Source organism: Rhinolophus ferrumequinum, chromosome 8, assembly GCF_004115265.2.
Source record: "Rhinolophus ferrumequinum isolate MPI-CBG mRhiFer1 chromosome 8, mRhiFer1_v1.p, whole genome shotgun sequence".
In the NCBI taxonomy this organism is placed as follows: Eukaryota; Metazoa; Chordata; class Mammalia; order Chiroptera; family Rhinolophidae; genus Rhinolophus; species Rhinolophus ferrumequinum.
In genome coordinates this window covers 30,341,953-30,358,934 of record NC_046291.1, presented here as the reverse complement: position 1 = coordinate 30,358,934, position 16,982 = coordinate 30,341,953, and the positions used below count along the sequence as shown (strand labels likewise).

Below are 16,982 nucleotides of genomic sequence, written 5' to 3'. Positions count from 1 at the left end.
TCCTGATTCCCTTGCCTCACTTATTCCCACAGGCCGGAAGTCCCGCACGGGACCGGAAGTGACGCACGAAGAGTGTTCCAGGACTGGTGAGTTTTCAGCGACTTAAATCCCGGCGGACTTAGGTTCTTGTGGCATGAGGCTGTTGTGTGCAAAGTGCAACGACAGGGGTCCAAGAGGTGATAGAGGCAGAAAACTGGCTTGCAGTATGAGAGCGTAGGGCACTAGTGGGGCAGGAGTCCAGATTCAACGAGTTACTGGCTGTGCCAAGGGCTCTTTCTTGTCCTGGGAGAGGCCTGAAGTGGGACGGAAGTGAAGGGTAGATGAGGTAACTTAAGGTGTAGTTTGCAGGCTGTATAGTGGGACTTACTAATGTTACTAAACACGGGTCAAGTATTGTTTCCAGCTTTACGGTTAAATCTTGAGGCAACCCTATGAGCTGGGCATTTATTTCCATTCTTTAGCGGTGGAAACCACAGAGGTTAAGTAACGTTACACAGCGGTAGCTTTGGGAGTCTGTCAGTCTGATTTCAGAGTCGTGCTCTTACCCACCATGCTCTGCCGCCTCCCATTATTAATTGTGGCATCAAGCTACGCAGAGTTGCAGTTTCCTAATCTGTGAAATGGCGACGGGAGAGGGGAGGTGGGTGTCTGTTATTTCCAAGTGCTCTTTCATAAGTAACAGTAGATAACTCAACGGGGGCTGGCCCACTAGAGCTTCACTTTTGCACTTGCCAGATTTAGAAGAGTCTGGAGAATGGAGAACTATCAGGATGTGGAATGTGCAGAGTGGAAGTGGTATTATAAGGACCTGAGAAGATCTTCCAGTACCCCAGGCTTGAGTGGTTAATGGAGGCGCCCCATCACTTCAAATCCTATATTGAAGTACTACTCACATCTCAAATATTTTTGCTGTAGAAATGTTGCCCCAAATCTGCTTTTGAAATCATTGGGTTGTGAATATTAAATTTACAATTGGCTATGCTTTCTTGTTAATTATTGGGCATACAATGAAATGCTTTTCTTAAAAAACAAAAGTGTTTACGGTTATTAATTTAAGAATGGAGTTGACAATGTTATCTTTTGTATTGGATATGGTTGTCTTAGAAGGCTTACAGACTCTGGGCAAAGTGCCCTCCACCTTCACCTCTTGAGCCTGGCCTTCCTGTAGCAGGTGTTGGTTCAGGGGCAGCAGCTCCTGCCCTTTGAGTACTTTTCAATGCCAATATATACCACCCTAACTCCCAAGTTCTGCTGTGATGGGGGAGGGGGATTGTGTACATCTGTACAGTAAGCATCTAGTGCTGGCCTATGTTGGTGATACTGAGACGTATGAAAGATAGTTCCTATGCTCCTGTAGTATTAGCATACTGGGGAGACAAACAGGAATATAATATTATGAGAATACCAGGGCAGAGCGGGGTGGGGCAGGGAGTAGGGAGACACTGAAAAGAAAGGTTTGTCAAAAAAAGCTTTATTTAGGAAGTTGAAAGGAACTTGGAAGATAGGGTAATATTTAGAGAAATGGAGAAGGGAGGAGAGTGGTGGAAGCTAGGGTGGGGAGAACAAGAACAGGGGTGTGGTGGGGGCCGGAGAGGAGGGGATGAACATTTGTGTATTATGTACCAGTCTTGTGCTAGTTGACTTACACATATTAATACATGTGCTCCTCCAGATGGCCTGTGAAGGTTGTAGTATTTCCATTTTGTAGATGAGGAAACAAGTTCAGAGAGGTTACATGACTTACCCAAGATAATATGTGTAGCGCAGGGGATCCTGCCGCCTACGCCAAGTGTCGTGCGGAGCATCCGGCGGGGTCTCTGGTCCCACTACCCACACAAAAACGCAGGATATGGCTAGGCCAAAAAGGAACACCCACGGAGCCATAAGTAGGGGAGTCATATCTCTATACTCTCGCTGGCGGCTGGGTTGGAGAAACAGGAACCAGGAGCCACACAATTCTCAACCCTCACTGCGCCGCTTGCAGGCTCAGCCACCATCTTCTTGCTAGCTCCCCCCTTTTTCTGCTAGCCTAGCCACGGCAGTTATATTCGTGGCCAATGGCTCACTGGTTACAGCTGACGGCCAACTAGCCACAGCTGCTGGCCATTTGATCACAGTCGATGGCCATTTACTACCTGAGCCAGCACCTTTCTATGTGAGGCTGAGAGCCTGGAAACTGCTTTTTGGGGCTCTGTCCCCACAACATGTAAGTGCAGAGCCAGTATTTGAACCTAGGTATGTATGACTGTAGCTCTTTTGCTCATATGCTTTATTGCCTCAAAAGTCTGGGCCTAAAGTGTACATGTGTATCATTTTCTGTTCTGACTTCAGATACTCAGTTTTACCTGATTTCTGTATGTTGTCATCTCGTGTACACCTGGTCCGCACGACAGTTCGGCTAGTTCATTCCCTGATCTGCAATTCTTCCTGTTCCTTCATGGATTTGAAGGCTCTCCTTTCCTCCTTGAATGATTTTGCATCCCTGTCGTTTGCTGAGAGTTGGGACAATGTTGGATTACTGGTGGAACCAAGCCCGCCACATACTGTAAACACACTCTTTCTGACCAATGACTTGACCGAGGAAGTGATGGAGGAAGCTCTGCAAAAGAAGGCTGATCTCATTCTCTCCTACCATCCACCTATTTTCCAACCTATGAAGCGCATAACCTGGAAAACCTGGAAGGAGCGCCTGGTGATTCGGGCTCTGGAGAACAGAGTCGCTATTTACTCACCTCACACAGCCTATGACGCTGCACCCCAGGGAGTCAACAGCTGGTTGGCTAAAGGGCTTGGTCAGAAGCCTCTTCTTTTATGTTTAATATTTTCCTTATACATGCTTTGAAATTTTAGAATGTCTTTCTAATAGAGTTTTAACTGCTTTAGGGGTGGGACCATTCTATTTTTACATAATATATTTAAAAATAATGTTGCTAAAATCTGGCAATTAAATTGCATTTGAAAAATAAAATTTTTATGATTAATGAGTAAGGAAAGCATAGGGAATCTTCGTTGCTGGACTGAGCTTTGTGATTGATTCCTCAGTCACGTGGCATAGTGCCTAGCGCCCAGCCACTCTTGAAATGCTTGTTAAATTGAGTTGAAAGCTTAGGCCTTTCCAGAATATGCTTAGTATGTCAGTCAAATAGACATCAGAGTTTTATTGAATGCTTACTTATGCCCAGTATAAGTAAGGAATTCAGTATATGCATTTTAGCTTTATTTTTAATAAGTCTTTTACTCATTTATTTTGGGCTGAAGCTTTTATGATGATATAATCTGGATTGATGTGGTCAAGTATATTATGAGCATTTGCAACCTGAGTCATTGTTTACATAAGTAAATTTCGTAAGCAGTCACAATTCTACATATCATCTAAAAATTCATAAATCAGCCTTGTCCACGTTTTTGTGATACTTGAGTCTTCTGGGAAATAATTCTGAAAACAAATTTGATTGTGTATGTCTGTACTAAATCTCTAGTTTATGGAGACTGTTGGATGTGTATGTAAGGGATTCGTATGTATGTATATATTATACTGTGTTTCCCCGAAAATAAGACCTAGCTGGACAATCAGCTCTAATGCATCCGGGTCTTACATTAATTTTTGCTCCAAAAGACGCATTAGAGCTGATTGTCCGGCTAGGTCTTATTTTCGGGGAAACACGGTATAAGCATCTGAGAATGAATCTTTAAAAAAAAATCCTTATTTAAGTGTTACACGTAATAGTTTATCTTTTTAATTGAAAAAAAAAAAAAAAACAACACAAAAACTCCATTGCCCCACAATTTTATTTATTTATTTTTTTAGGAGTTTGCACCTCCAGGCCCATACATCCTTCCAAAGCACCCAACTATCCCACGAAGGGAACACACAGAGTAGAATTCAATGTTGACCACACCCAAGACCTGGACGAAGTCATTTCTACAGTGAAAGGAATTTCAGATGTTTCTGTCACTTCTTTTTCTGCTAGGTACAATGTATTTTTCTCTTTTTTGGTTTGTATTTATTTGTAAGGCTCTTCCTTACAAATTCTATAACTCTGGTATTTAGGTGTGACACAAATTGTTTTCCCTGGGATCGGTTTAAAAGCAGCATACTTGTCACTTGTATGTGGTCCTGGAGGAAGAGAACTATGAGAGTTTTTCAAAACAATAAAAATGCTAAGTAACACTCAAGTATTTTTTATGTAGGAGGGCCTATACTACACATTTTATGTACAGTATTTCTCATTCTTCTGGTTATGGTGAAAGGTAGTTGTTTTTACTATGGGGTATAGGCATACCTCGGAGATATTACAGGTTTGGTTCCAGACCACTGTAATAAAGCAAGTATCACAGTAAAATGAGTTGTAATCTTTTTTGCTAGTGGAAGGTCTTGCATTCAGTTTGTGAAAAAACAACACCTGTGAAGCTCAATAAAATGAGATGTGTCTGTATATATAAACCATAGTGGTATACTGATACGTAACGTAGTTTTACTTTTATAAGTTCCCAGCAAATCAATGATTTGCAAGCTCTTTAAAGGAAATATACATTACAGTTGCCTCCTATAGGCATAATTATTTATTTATTTAGGGTAGAGATACCAAAATGTTGCCTCATAAGTTTTCTTTTAGGTTAATCTACCCTAATAACTATTGAAGCATCATAAAAGACAAGTTATACAAAGCCAGGATTTAATAATTGTTCAAATAAAAAAAGATAAATAAATGACCTTAATAAAATGAAAATCTGTATCAAGCTACTTCAAAAATTGACTCCTTTGAAAATAAAATGACTCCTTTGATGAGTAGTTTTTAAGTATAGATACCTTCTAGTAATATCATTGGAAATGTCGTCTAATAGTATTGGGGAATTTCAAGAATCTCAAGAAAAATTATTTATAGGACTACATGGAGTCCATCATGGATGTCTTTTACCATACTGAAATACTGTGTAAATACTGAAATTAAAAGAAAATTACACAAGTAAAGCATGAAAAATTGACACAATGCAAGTCTTCCTGGTCCCTTCTACTTAATTCCTGAATCTTTCAGTCTTTTTCCTTGCTTTCAGAGAAGTGGCTATCTTTCTAAACACATGTAGAAACATAAAGAAATTTATAGTTCTGTTTTATTGTTCAATTAAATGGTATACTGTATTTGCGTTTTTTACTAATGAGGTCTTAGAGATATTTCCATGGGGTATATAAGATCTCTTTCTTTTTAAACGTTGAGTAGTGTCTCTTATGGATATACTATAGTTTCTTTAAGCATTCCTCTTCCTGATGGACTTTTTTCTTTTTAACTAATGCATTTAGTTTGGTTCTAGTTTTTCCATATTACAGATAATATCTGGGTTTTATCATTAATTGAGGCTCAGGCATTGTTTTTGCTGTTTCTTTTCAAAGCTCTGCAGGTTATTCCAATGTTGACAACTAGACTTCCAGATTATATTTTAAGGTGTCTTTTAGTTTATCATCTATCTTATTTTCCAACTTTCTAAAACCTATATTTTTAAACTCTATATTTAATAGAGTTTATGATTAAATACAAACCATTCTTGATGCCAATTATTTTGGAGAGGCTCTAGGGCATTGCTTCTTAAAGGGTGATTCAAGGACCCTGTGCTTCATTGTTAATGGAGTACTTTTGAAAAATGCAGATTTTTGGCTTCATCCTGGAGCTGTGTAATTAGAATGGGGTTCTCCTGAGAACCTGTCCAGGAAATTCTTCTATTCAGTGATGTTTGAAAATTAATTTCTTTAGGGCTTTAAAAAAATTCAGTTTGCACTAGCCCCATTCATAGGCGTTTTGCTGGATGTGTAGAAGGGCCCAGCAGCTGTCATTTCAAGAAGCTGGCAGAAAATCTCTGATGCAAGACCGGGATTAAGAACAGTTAGTTACAACAGTGGTTTCGAAGTGAGGTCCCTGGCCCAGCAACCTCAGCGTCACCGGGAACTTGTTAGAAAAGTAAATTCTCAGACCCTACCTAGATCTACAGAATCAGGAACTCAGGCTGTCACCCAGCAGTCTGTATTTTTCCACAAGGCGATTTTGATGCATTCTAAAATTTGAGAAAAAGTATTCTAGAAAATGGTTTGGGATTAAGTCCTAAATTCCATATAAATCTAATCTATTATAGGAAATTGTAAACTATGGATTATTTAAAATACTTTTTCTTTGTATTTATCTTAAACCAGTGAGTGACTTTTTTTCTAGGACTGATGGTGAAGAACAAACACGGATCAGTCTGAATTGTAGTCAGCAAGCTTTGATGCAGGTGGTGGCTTTTCTTTCCCAGAACAGACAACTTTATCAGAAGACCGAAATTCTGTCACTGGAGAAGGTAATAAAAATATCTTACATTGCTGCACATTTTTGTTTGGGAAATTCATTTGTTGTTAGATCATCAGGCTATTAACTATTACCTAAAGAAGCACAAAGTGGTGATGAGGGCATAATATTCCCTGGGAATTCTATTGAGAAAAGGAGCCATTCCAGGAATAGAAAAATGTTGGTACTTGTTTTCGTCCATTTGGGCTGCTATAACACATTTGGACTGTTATAACAAAATACCACAGACTGGATAGCTTATAAACAACAAAAATTTCTCCCAGTTCTCACATAACATAGTGACACTAATTCTAAAGACTTCATAATACTATAACTACCAGATTGGTAGCCATTAGTGTGGTAACCATAGTATCTACTTTCTTGTTATTCTTGCAGACAGTTTTTTGGGATACACAAGGTTGCTTTAGGCCAGTCCAATGGTTAAAACAGCCAGTGGAATGTTTTAACATTCCAAAGGTTTGAGGCATAAGAGGTGCAAGGCAGTTCCTCTGGCATGGCAGCTCTAGCTCAGTTTTAAAGTGGCTCCATTTGTTTTTTCTTTTTGACACCTTTAAATACTATTCATTTTTCTTTTTCATTTTTGGCATCAACTACCTATTTTCCAAATTTCTACAACTCTCCCTGGCCCCTGTAAATCCAAGCCGTACTGATTCTGTCCCCAAAGCTATAAAATGTTTCTCCTCTATACTTACTTTGCCAGCACAGTAGTTGAAACTGTACTCTTCCCTCACTTGGGATTATGAGTGGTTCGCTAAGTGTGCAGCTACTGGAGACAATCCAGACACAGTGTACACAGCCTTTCATGACTGGCCATGGCTCGTCTCCAGCCTCTTCCCAGTCCTGTCCGCTGCCCTGCACAGCGGCTACACTGTCTGCGTTTGGTCTTGCCTTCAGCGTGCTCCCACACCTTGGCACCTTTGTAGGTATTCTCTTGGTTTAGGATGCCTTTCCACATCTCAGGCTATCCTGCCACTCTGCACTTGACATCACTCTTTTAACTCCTTTCTAGTCTGTCTTTGAGACGCAAGTCTTTGTGAAACCTTTGAATCTGCTTCCTCCAAGTACCCCATCCCCAAGACCCAGCTCATTTTGTCATTCCTTTGTGCTCCCACTAAAAAATAGCACCTACCTTGTATTTAAGCACTTTTATTGTGATTATTTAAACATCTGCCTTCCCAGGAGACTGGGAAAGTTGGGCAATGTGACTAGAAGTCAGAGAATGTTTTTGTCAGGTTTGTATCCCCAAACTTTAGCCTGGAGCTGGCCATCGTAAGCTCACAGGGTGCATGTTGTATTGATGTCAGCATTTGCTGTTTCTTCTACAGGTTTGTTTTCTAGGACTGATGATGCCCAGTTTTTCTAACTTCTGTTTCTCTTCAGCCTCTGCTTCTACATACTGGAATGGGACGGTTATGCATACTGGATGAATCTGTCTCTTTGGCAACCATGATTGAGCGAATCAAAAGGCACCTAAAACTATCTCATGTTCGCCTTGCTCTTGGGGTAGGGAGGACCTTAGGTAAATATGTCTTCTTTATTTGTCCAGTAGACATACTGATAACATTGGGCAAAAGTTTAAATTCTTGACTGTATTAATATAAGTGAAAGAAAACGTGTTAGCTCACGGGGAGATGACTGGTTTACGTTATCAGTCAGGGTGGGCTAGGTTCTGCTGTTGTAAACATCTCATTGGCTTCAACAAGGTTTATTTCTCTGTCACACTCTGTTCATCTCAAGTCAGCAGGGGAAGTTGGTCGCTGTTGCAGAGCAAGAGTTTTGGAGTATCTTAAACCATCAGTTAAACATTCTCGCCTGGAAATGAACTTCTGTTCAACTCATTGTCCAGAATTGGTCCCATTGCCCAATCTAACCCAGGGTGGACGTGGGTTATCCTACCACAATCCTACCACATGCCAGGAAGAGCTGGAAATTATAACTGCGTCACTTACTACACAAATCTTGCACTTTACAATACTGGCGGTACTTCACAGTGAGATGCTACTAAGTGAAGTGATCCACTGTGGTTTCTGAGTCTCGTAGTCGCTGTCTTTTCTTTTGGCTTTTCCCAGTACTTTGGGGAACAAAAGGAACGAACAGAACATTTATTGGAACCCTGCAGTGAGCCTAGCACCGTACTGAGTATCCTAAGTACGTGAGTTCCCACTGCAAAGGAACACGGAGGTGGTGGCTGTGGATTCTGACTGTCTTGTGCTCAAATTTATCTGTCCTATTTGCTGCATGACTTTGACAAGTTATTTAACCCCTTTGTATCCTGGTATTCACTTCTGAAAAAACTGCAGTAATAATAAAACCTGACTCATCAAGGTAGATATATAATCCACATGACAGAGCACAGTAACTGGCACATTAAGTACAGTAAATGCTAGCTCTCATTAGCTCTGTGGTAGGTGTTAGAGTTCCCATTGTATATGTGAAAACATTGAGGTGCAGAGATAACTAAGTTACCCAAAAGTCCACAGTTGGATGAAATAATTCCTAGGAGTTAATTTCCAAAGAAAATGGATTGCAGAAGTGGGATTTGACTTCAGATCCAACTCCAGAGCCCCTCTTTTGAAATAAACCACTGTGGCGTGGCCACTAATGAAGTATCCACCTAGAAATCTAAGTGCTAAATGGTTGTTGGATTTTTGCTTGAAACTTTCTATTATTTCACAATTCAGAGGATGCTCTTTTAAGATAAATACCGTATTTTAAAATGTATCAAATCCATTCGTAGCGGTCTTCTAACTAGCCCTTTTAATTCCTCTGCTTCCTCATCTGAGAACAGCTACTAACTGCCTACCTCTCACTGTTGCCTGGACAGCCAGGTGGTTACTTTACCTAGTAGCATTGCAATAAAGCCTAGAGCTGTATTGTTAGCATTGCTCAGTGGTGCCTTCTGTGTGCTTGTGGCGCCATGTATGTCCAAGGGAGTAACAACCCTGCCTTGGTTTAGCTGTGCCATACCAAAGATAATTTGTTTGCCTGTGTCAAGACAAGTTTTGGTATTTTTAAAAATTCAGTAAGCAAATTCCTATATTGGTGATGAGACCAGTAGTGAAGTCTGCATTACATTTAGAATTCTTGGTGCAAATTATAATATTAAAATGAAGGGAATTACAAAGTATTGGTCTCTTGTCTCCTTTTTCTTGAAGAGTCCCAAGTCAAAGCTGTGGCCTTGTGCGCTGGTTCTGGGAGCAGTGTATTGCGGGGCACAGAGGCCGACCTTTATCTCACAGGTAAGCCCGCCTTGGCCTCTTTCTACCCTTTTTTTGTGTATCCTTTCGCAACCTTGGTTTATATTTTACAAGTTAAAAGATACCAGCTTTTAGGGTAGCACCTGGCATATAGATGGATCTAATATCTTGAATCCGAACTAAATAGGAACTACCCCAAAATATTCTTTGTGGAGGGAAAAAAATCATTTAACAGTTTATTATCTAAAAAACAAACAACCTGATGTTCAACGTTTAACCATTATTCTTCCTAAATGTGGTTTCTCTCAGATTTCATGTCAGTTAATGGGACACTTTCTACCTTGTCACCTTAGCTAGAAAATGGTTCCTCTTACTCAGCCCTAAAGTCAATCACCAGTTCCTGTCAGTTCTAGCTCCAAAATCTTTCTAGAACCTTTCCCTTTATCTCTATCCAGGCATCATCTCCTACCTGAGAAGTACTTCATCAAGTCTCTGATCTTAACCTTCCACAAACTCCCTCAAAATTAACTTTCAAAAGTACAAATTTGATGGTGCGTAATATCCTGGCTGAAAATGTGCAGTGATTTCCTTTATCTGTCCCGGTGAAGCCTGAACATTTCATCCTCTTCCATGCAGCCTTTGCTGATGCTGTTTTCCTCTGGTTAGAAAACGTTTTGTTGCCCCTTTCTTTGTACTTCTACAGATAAGCTCAAAGACACCTCCTTTGAGAAGCTTTTTCTGTCACTCCGGCTTCTGTCCCTGATGGTCCTGCCTTCCTCTTTGATCCCTGTCACTTTGTCCTTAACCTCCTGTAGGCATTTGTATTGGTAATTGTTTGGCTCCCAGCTTGACACTGTCCTTGAGGATAATAGCTAATAGGTAACGTGGCTCCTCATTCCTCCAAAGGAGCTGGAGGCACTTTGCACACTTGCTGCTACCGGCTGCATTTCCACCTCTGCTGCGCCTCAGTGTCAGCGGAGGGAGTTCAAAGTTACTTTTCCCATTTCTAGGACCAGACTCTAGGCCTTAACCTTCTGGTCGTTCCCTTGGCTACCTCTGTGCCTCTCCGGCACCCCCACGTGTGCCTTATTATCTAGCACACCCTCTTACAAAGGCTGCTGCTCTGGAAACATGGTCACATCCAGCAGCATAGAGGTGCAGCATCTGAGCAAGCCTGAGGTAGTGGCTCTGAACCAACTGAAAATGTACATAACCATTATCTGTTTTCTATCCTTCTGAAGAGGGAAGATTTTTCTAAGCCCTCAGTCTTGTACCCGCTTGAAATAAACCTACTGTATACATAGGCAATTTGACGGGGTATCTTACAGCATAGTGTGTGACTGATTGTAACATTTTACTTTGAAGGAAATTCAGATCTAAAGAAAAGGTGCAGGAATAGTACAATGAATTCCTGTATTCCCTTCACTTAGATTACTAATGATTATATTTTGCCACACTTGTACATTCTCTCTGTGTACTTACTATGTAAGTGTGTGTATATACATGTGTGTATAAACATATGTTTTCCCCCCAAAACCATTTTGTAATAAATTGCAGACATGATGACCTTTTACCCCTAATACACCAGCATATATCTCCTAAGACCAAGGACATTCTCTTATATGACCATGGAACAGTGATCACATTCAGGAATTTAGTATCGTTAAAACTTATTAATATACTGTCTAGTTCCTAGCTTTGTCTTCAGAGCATTGACATTTTTGAAGAGTATAGGCCATTTGCTTTGGTATATCTCTCAATTTGGGATGTCTGATTATTTCTTCATAAATAATGACTTTTTTAAAACTAGTTTTTTTATTGTAAAGCAGTATGTACATAAGGTAAATTCACAAGAGTTCCAAAATATTAAGCTGTCCTTCCTGTTGGGGAAATGGAAAATATCTTCTTATCTGGCTGACTTTAGATGTCTAGGATCTGTGAGGCATCACTCTGAACATGACCTCAGGGTTGGGAAGCACTAGCCAAAGGACTATATAGGCCTCTGCTGACATTCATCACCCTTCCTTTGAGTGTGACATGGTATTTGGCTGTTAAGGGTAACGTCCCAGAAAGACCAGCTGATGAGGAGCTTGCTCCTTGCAAATACTGTGTAAATTCTCTCATTTGCTTTTTCTTTCCCACAGTTGCATTCCTGAGCCAGGCTTTTCTTTCCTTTGCCTTTAGCTATTATTACAAGGTCTTCATGGATTTCCCCACTTTCATGCTTTCTCCAGCCTGTGCATTTATAATTGTCCAGGCAGCCAGACTTGTCTTTCCTAAAGCATGGCTTCTAACTGGGCCACCGGAGTGTCTTTTTCTCCTTTTATTGTACCTTGATATTAAGATGTTTTAAAAGGTGCTTGAATGAAAAGCTATCCCTTATAATGAAATAACACATATGGCGGGGGTAGGAATGTGGGGAATTGAAAATTTCTGGGGGAGAAAAGCCCTTTTTTTAAGAACACTTTTTCCTAATTTTTTTATGTTTCTAAATATATTTCAAAATTATTTTTGTGAACAAGCCAAATTATGTACAATATATTTTTGCTCTTAAATTAGAAGTCATCAGATTCACAGATGTTTTTAAAAATTCAAAACATTTGCATTTTCCCAAAATCTTTTCACAAAAGATATGATCCTCTCCCACCAGTAACAGAATTTCTAGGAATTTTGCCTAAGTCAAAGGAAAATACCTTGTTTTTAATTAAGAAATAACCTTATGTTCATTTCATTCATATGCATTGGACTAGGGTTGATATTGAAAATTTTAGTGCGCACAAAGCATAAAGGAGTCTTCTGGGAAGTATACCTCGAGAATTTTCTCGATGTTTGTTATTTAATACTTACATAAGACAGAAACTTTCTGAAAGCCCCATTTTATTAATAGTTAGTAGTGGTCATTTATTTTATTGTGGAAACATTTTGAATGGGTTCTTACAGGTCATGTTCTGGAAGTATTAGATACTGTCGAATATGCAAGTTTGGATACTTGTCTTGCATCTGCCAAGAATTTGGAATTTTCAGTGTGATGGTCTATCTCTTTTTAAAATGGAGGACATGTAAGAAACCTGTACACCACTTGCTAGATGTGTATATAAAGTTCTGCTGCATTGCACTTGTTTCATACAGAATGTAAACTTAGTCTTTGTGTGGTTATGAGTCAGCATTCCATAGACTGTGTTTAGTACTTAAGTATTTGCTCTTTCCTTTGTTGGTAGGTGAGATGTCCCATCATGATATTCTGGATGCTGCTTCCCAAGGAATCAATGTCATCCTTTGTGAACACAGCAATACTGAACGAGGCTTTCTTTCTGATCTTCGAGATATGCTGGGTGTTCACTTGGAGAATAAGATTAATATTATCCTGTCAGAAACAGACAGGGACCCTCTTCATGTGGTATAATGCATACAAGAACAACAGGATGGCAGTCTACAAACCATTTCACTCCTAACTCAAATGCGTAACATGAAATCAGTGAAGTTGGTATCCTTCTGAAAGAATGTCTTAGAATGTACATTATGGTTTGTTAATCTGCTTCACCAAATGTTCTGTAGCTTATGTGGTCAAAACTGTAATGTAGCAATCATTAAAGAACAAATATTCATTATAAAGAACAAATATATTATAAGCTTTAGGCAAGAGCAACTAAAATCTGTTAGTCGTGGGAAGTAGTTCCAAGTAATCGCCTTAGCTTAATTATAGATGGGGTGTGTCATTCTAAATCTTTCTGCCCTTGGTTAATTTTAAAATATACTTTAAAAACTAGGGATTGGAACACTTTATTTCTAGATAGTAGCCTCTAGGATCTAGGAGATGATATGGTCTGTCTGTATATTCCTGTTTCTAGATCATAATCTTCCCCCCTAAATTTCAGAATCAGGAAGAGATTTATTATGATGAGGTGTTTTTTTTCCCCTTAACATACATATAACTTATTTTATTGCTTTTTAGGTAACTTACCTATAATTTTATTAGTAATATATAAAGATGCTTGACTTTCAAATACTACTAGTGGTTACTTATGCAATATTAATTTTGTGCCAGGCACTCTAGGTGGTTTATAAACATTTTCAATCCCTTATAAAAAGCATATAGGTTTTAGTCCCATTTTTACAGATGAGCAAACTGAAACAGCTGTCTCCCCTCCTAGAATGTAGGAAAATACATTCTGAACAATTCTACTGGTTCCACATTTGAATAGCTGGGGTGGGGGCAGAGGGGGAGTAGACTTCTAAAAGTTTTCTTGGTAATTTTTTTAGTTTTCTTAATTTTTTAAAAAGTTAAGCAAAACCTATTAACCATCTCCAAAACTCACTGATTTTGTATACAAATGAAATGTTCATGTGTTAAAATGACAAACATGATGCAAAGAAAGTCCAGTTTCTGGAGGAGTAGCACAAGAACTAGAACTCCCTCATAAGGAATTCAGTCTTAACGCCAAGTTTGTGGAGTGTAAATACCTGTTTTACACATCCCTTATGCCTTTTTTGGCCCATTTATTTAGCAATTTTATTAAGAGCAGCCAGAAGAATCTTTCAAGCTTTCAGGTCTGTTCAGTCTTGACAGAAGCAAGTAACAGCAAAAATTGGAGTCTTACCAGTCAAACTCTGGTTAGAGCTTAACGACATTGATACTGAAACAAGTTAAAGAAGAGCACATAATTCTGCTACAATCTTCATCATATCTGTAAGATGCACCCAAAATTTTTGAGGCACTTCAAGATGTTTTTAGTTAAAAAAAAAAAAAAAAAAAAAAATACTATGAATGAAAAGAGTGATTCTATCCAAATTGGCTTTTTATTTATTAATAATAAAGACTACTGACATATACTGCTTGCAAATAGGATAGACACAAAATTATAAAAATAAACCAGTAGATATTTAAGGGCAAATGTAACGTTTGCACATTAGATCATTTGAAGATTTTGTATACTTTTTTATACTATAATTATAAACTAGATTATCTTAAGCCAAAAAAAGCAAGGTGCAAACCAGCAAATATCATATGCTATCATTTGTATTTTTAAAAGGAGAAACAGACCAAAAACCTTAACATGTACATAGAATGCCTCTGGAAGAATAAACTGCTGTCAGTGGTTGCCTAAGAGATTGGATCAGGGAATTGAAAAGAAACTGACTTTTCATTGAATAGCATTTGGTACAATTAAAATTTTTTAGAATCATAACGATGTACAATTTCTTTAAATATTTTGATTAATATGTAAGACTAACCCTTAACACATGGATTTAACAAATTATATGCCACAATGAAATGATTAAAAAACTTCTCAGCATTTTGGGAAATATTTTCATAAAAAGGGTTTACAAGATAAGAAATGAGTGAAAAAATGCTGATGCCGTACATACTTTATTACAGTGATATTTTCACGAAGAGTTTCACTTCCAAGTATACAGTATTTCAGGGAGTATGTGAAGACGATAAGCTGACTACAGTGGCCAAGGTTAGCCTTTTTCCTAAGAAAAATATTTAGGAGGCTTGAAATTGTCACTTTAAGAAAAAAAATGAAATGTCTTATAGTGAGTTTTAGGTGTACTTGATAAAGAAATCAAGATTAATTTTAAAGCCAGTCATTAACATGCTACTCATCTGCATGTTATTCAAGACAAGAAAAATATGTTGATATACAAGAATAATTAAATTTTTATTTTCTGTAGTCTTGAAAATAATGACTCAAATGTAATTCAGGAGTGTATTTCTCTAGCCTGGCTTCTCACTTGTATCATGAAGGTGATGGCACAGACATTAACGGTTCTGAATATTATGTTCTATTGTTCATGTGCTTTCTAGGGTGGGTATACACACTATATGCTTGTTAGGCTTTTCCCACTACCTAACTGAATAGTATCATATCCCCTCCCACCTACCAGTATGGAGCCTAAATCCAAAAGCAGAGTGTGGGGTCACCTACTTTTCCCGTCTTATACCTTTTGTTAAGCCATTTCTGAAACAGCAAGAGCTGATCTGCCTTCCTGTCTGACAAGCAGAACAACCTAAGAAAGCAGATTTACGTGATGCCAGTGTCTTTGTACTTCCACACTCTGGAATAAGCACATTTGCAAACAGCTCTGAGAGTGTTAAAAGGCCCTCAAAAACTTAGGAGTCATATCATCTCTAGTATAAAAGAATTCACAAACATCCAGTTCCAGATAGTCCCTGAGCACACTGTTCATTCCAACAAGAAGTCTCCAGAGAGGTAAAGAATGAAAGGCACATTTTCTCCAACTTGAGGATCACTGCATAGCATAGTACTAGAGATGGTACACCAGCCAGGCTAATCAAGGTTCTAAAATGATGACATTCCCCTCCCAATTTTAACTCTTGTACACTGGAAAAAGTCTAATGTTGGATGTGAACACAACACTTCAGAGGCGTGGCAGCTGGACTATAACAACCTTCCACAGAAGATCCAGGAGTAAAGGATAGCTTCAAGACTCCTCTTCTTCCTTTGCCAGGAAATCAGTCAATGTTCCATTGTCAATAGGAATTAATAAATATTCCACTCCATCAGTTCCCTAAGAGATGTAAGAATACCTGGACATTAGTCATTCATAAGAGACTTATTTGAATCCTATTGTAGGTTAAACAAAAAGGACTTAATATTTTATATAAATACAGAAGTATAAAAAGGGAAAAGGACACACAGGCATGTGTATCTATTTAAATACAGTTTATATAGTGGAGAAAAGACTAGAAAGTGAGTAGGTGGGTATTTGTTTTTTTCACCCTCCTGCTCTTTCTAAAATTGTACACTACTGATTTCTCTGTTCTTCAATTTCCCTTTCAACTGGATCCTTTCCATTGGTTTTTAAATACATTTAGGTATCTCCCATTTTTAAATAACTCACTAGATTCCTCATTCTTCTTCAACTATCACCAACCTCTGCACCTTTCCAGAAGAGTTGTCTATAGTGGTCTCCATTTCCTCACTTTTTACTCAACCTAGTATAACCTGGCTACTGCCACCATTATCCTGTCACTAAAAGAGTTTTTGCTTAGACCACCAAGGAATTCCATTTCCTAAATCCAACAGATATTGTCAGTCTTCCTCTTTTGGCCTCTCAGAAGCACCTTACACTGCTGACCATTCTTTCTTAAACATGCTTCTCTTGGCTTCTGTGATGTCATATCCTGGTTTTCTTGCTGGCTCTCTGGCTGTTTCTCTCACCAAGTAAAAGGGCCATTAAATGTCACACTTATAGTCTTAAACCATGGCTCTCTAATCTCACTGTATGTAATCTCTATATATGTAATCCCACCAATGCCTGGTTTCATTTACAACCAAAATACACAGGACTCATACATAACTTTGTATCTCTAGCCCAGATCTTTCCCTGTCATTCTTGTTGCAGGAATCCAGCTCCCCAGGTGGCACCTCCACTTGGAAATCTCAAAGGGACCTCAACAGAGTTAAGACCAAACATACAAGGT

At 38.7% G+C, this 16,982-nt stretch overlaps 2 protein-coding genes across 5 annotated transcripts in view; one reads left to right on the top strand and one right to left on the bottom strand.

The window, feature by feature from the left end:
* The first annotated feature begins 20 nt into the window (after window positions 1-20).
* On the top strand, window positions 21-14,266 carry NIF3L1 (NGG1 interacting factor 3 like 1). Of its 3 annotated transcripts, none has more exons than XM_033111911.1 (7): window positions 21-86; window positions 2,332-2,792; window positions 3,809-3,971; window positions 6,201-6,327; window positions 7,716-7,854; window positions 9,491-9,574; window positions 12,751-14,266. In XM_033111911.1, the coding sequence occupies exons 2-7, from the start codon at window positions 2,357-2,359 to the stop codon at window positions 12,933-12,935; spliced, it is 1,134 nt and encodes a 377-aa protein (XP_032967802.1). In that variant the 5' UTR covers window positions 21-86; window positions 2,332-2,356; the 3' UTR covers window positions 12,936-14,266. The 3 variants fall into 3 exon arrangements, with proteins under 3 accessions (XP_032967802.1, XP_032967804.1, XP_032967803.1); XM_033111913.1 differs by lacking the exon at window positions 21-86 and adding an exon at window positions 736-882; XM_033111912.1 differs by lacking the exon at window positions 21-86 and adding an exon at window positions 2,110-2,235.
* Window positions 14,267-14,414: 148 nt separating this feature from the next.
* The window catches only part of ORC2 (origin recognition complex subunit 2), a 37,363-nt gene continuing 34,795 nt past the window's right edge, over window positions 14,415-16,982 (bottom strand). The window contains exon 18 of one of the 2 annotated variants that reach the window (XM_033111909.1): window positions 14,415-16,066. In XM_033111909.1, coding sequence (XP_032967800.1) covers window positions 15,980-16,066 — 87 coding nt within the window. In that variant the 3' untranslated portion in view covers window positions 14,415-15,979. The remainder of the gene's footprint in view (window positions 16,067-16,982) is intronic. The other variant, XM_033111910.1, reaches the window with a different exon arrangement.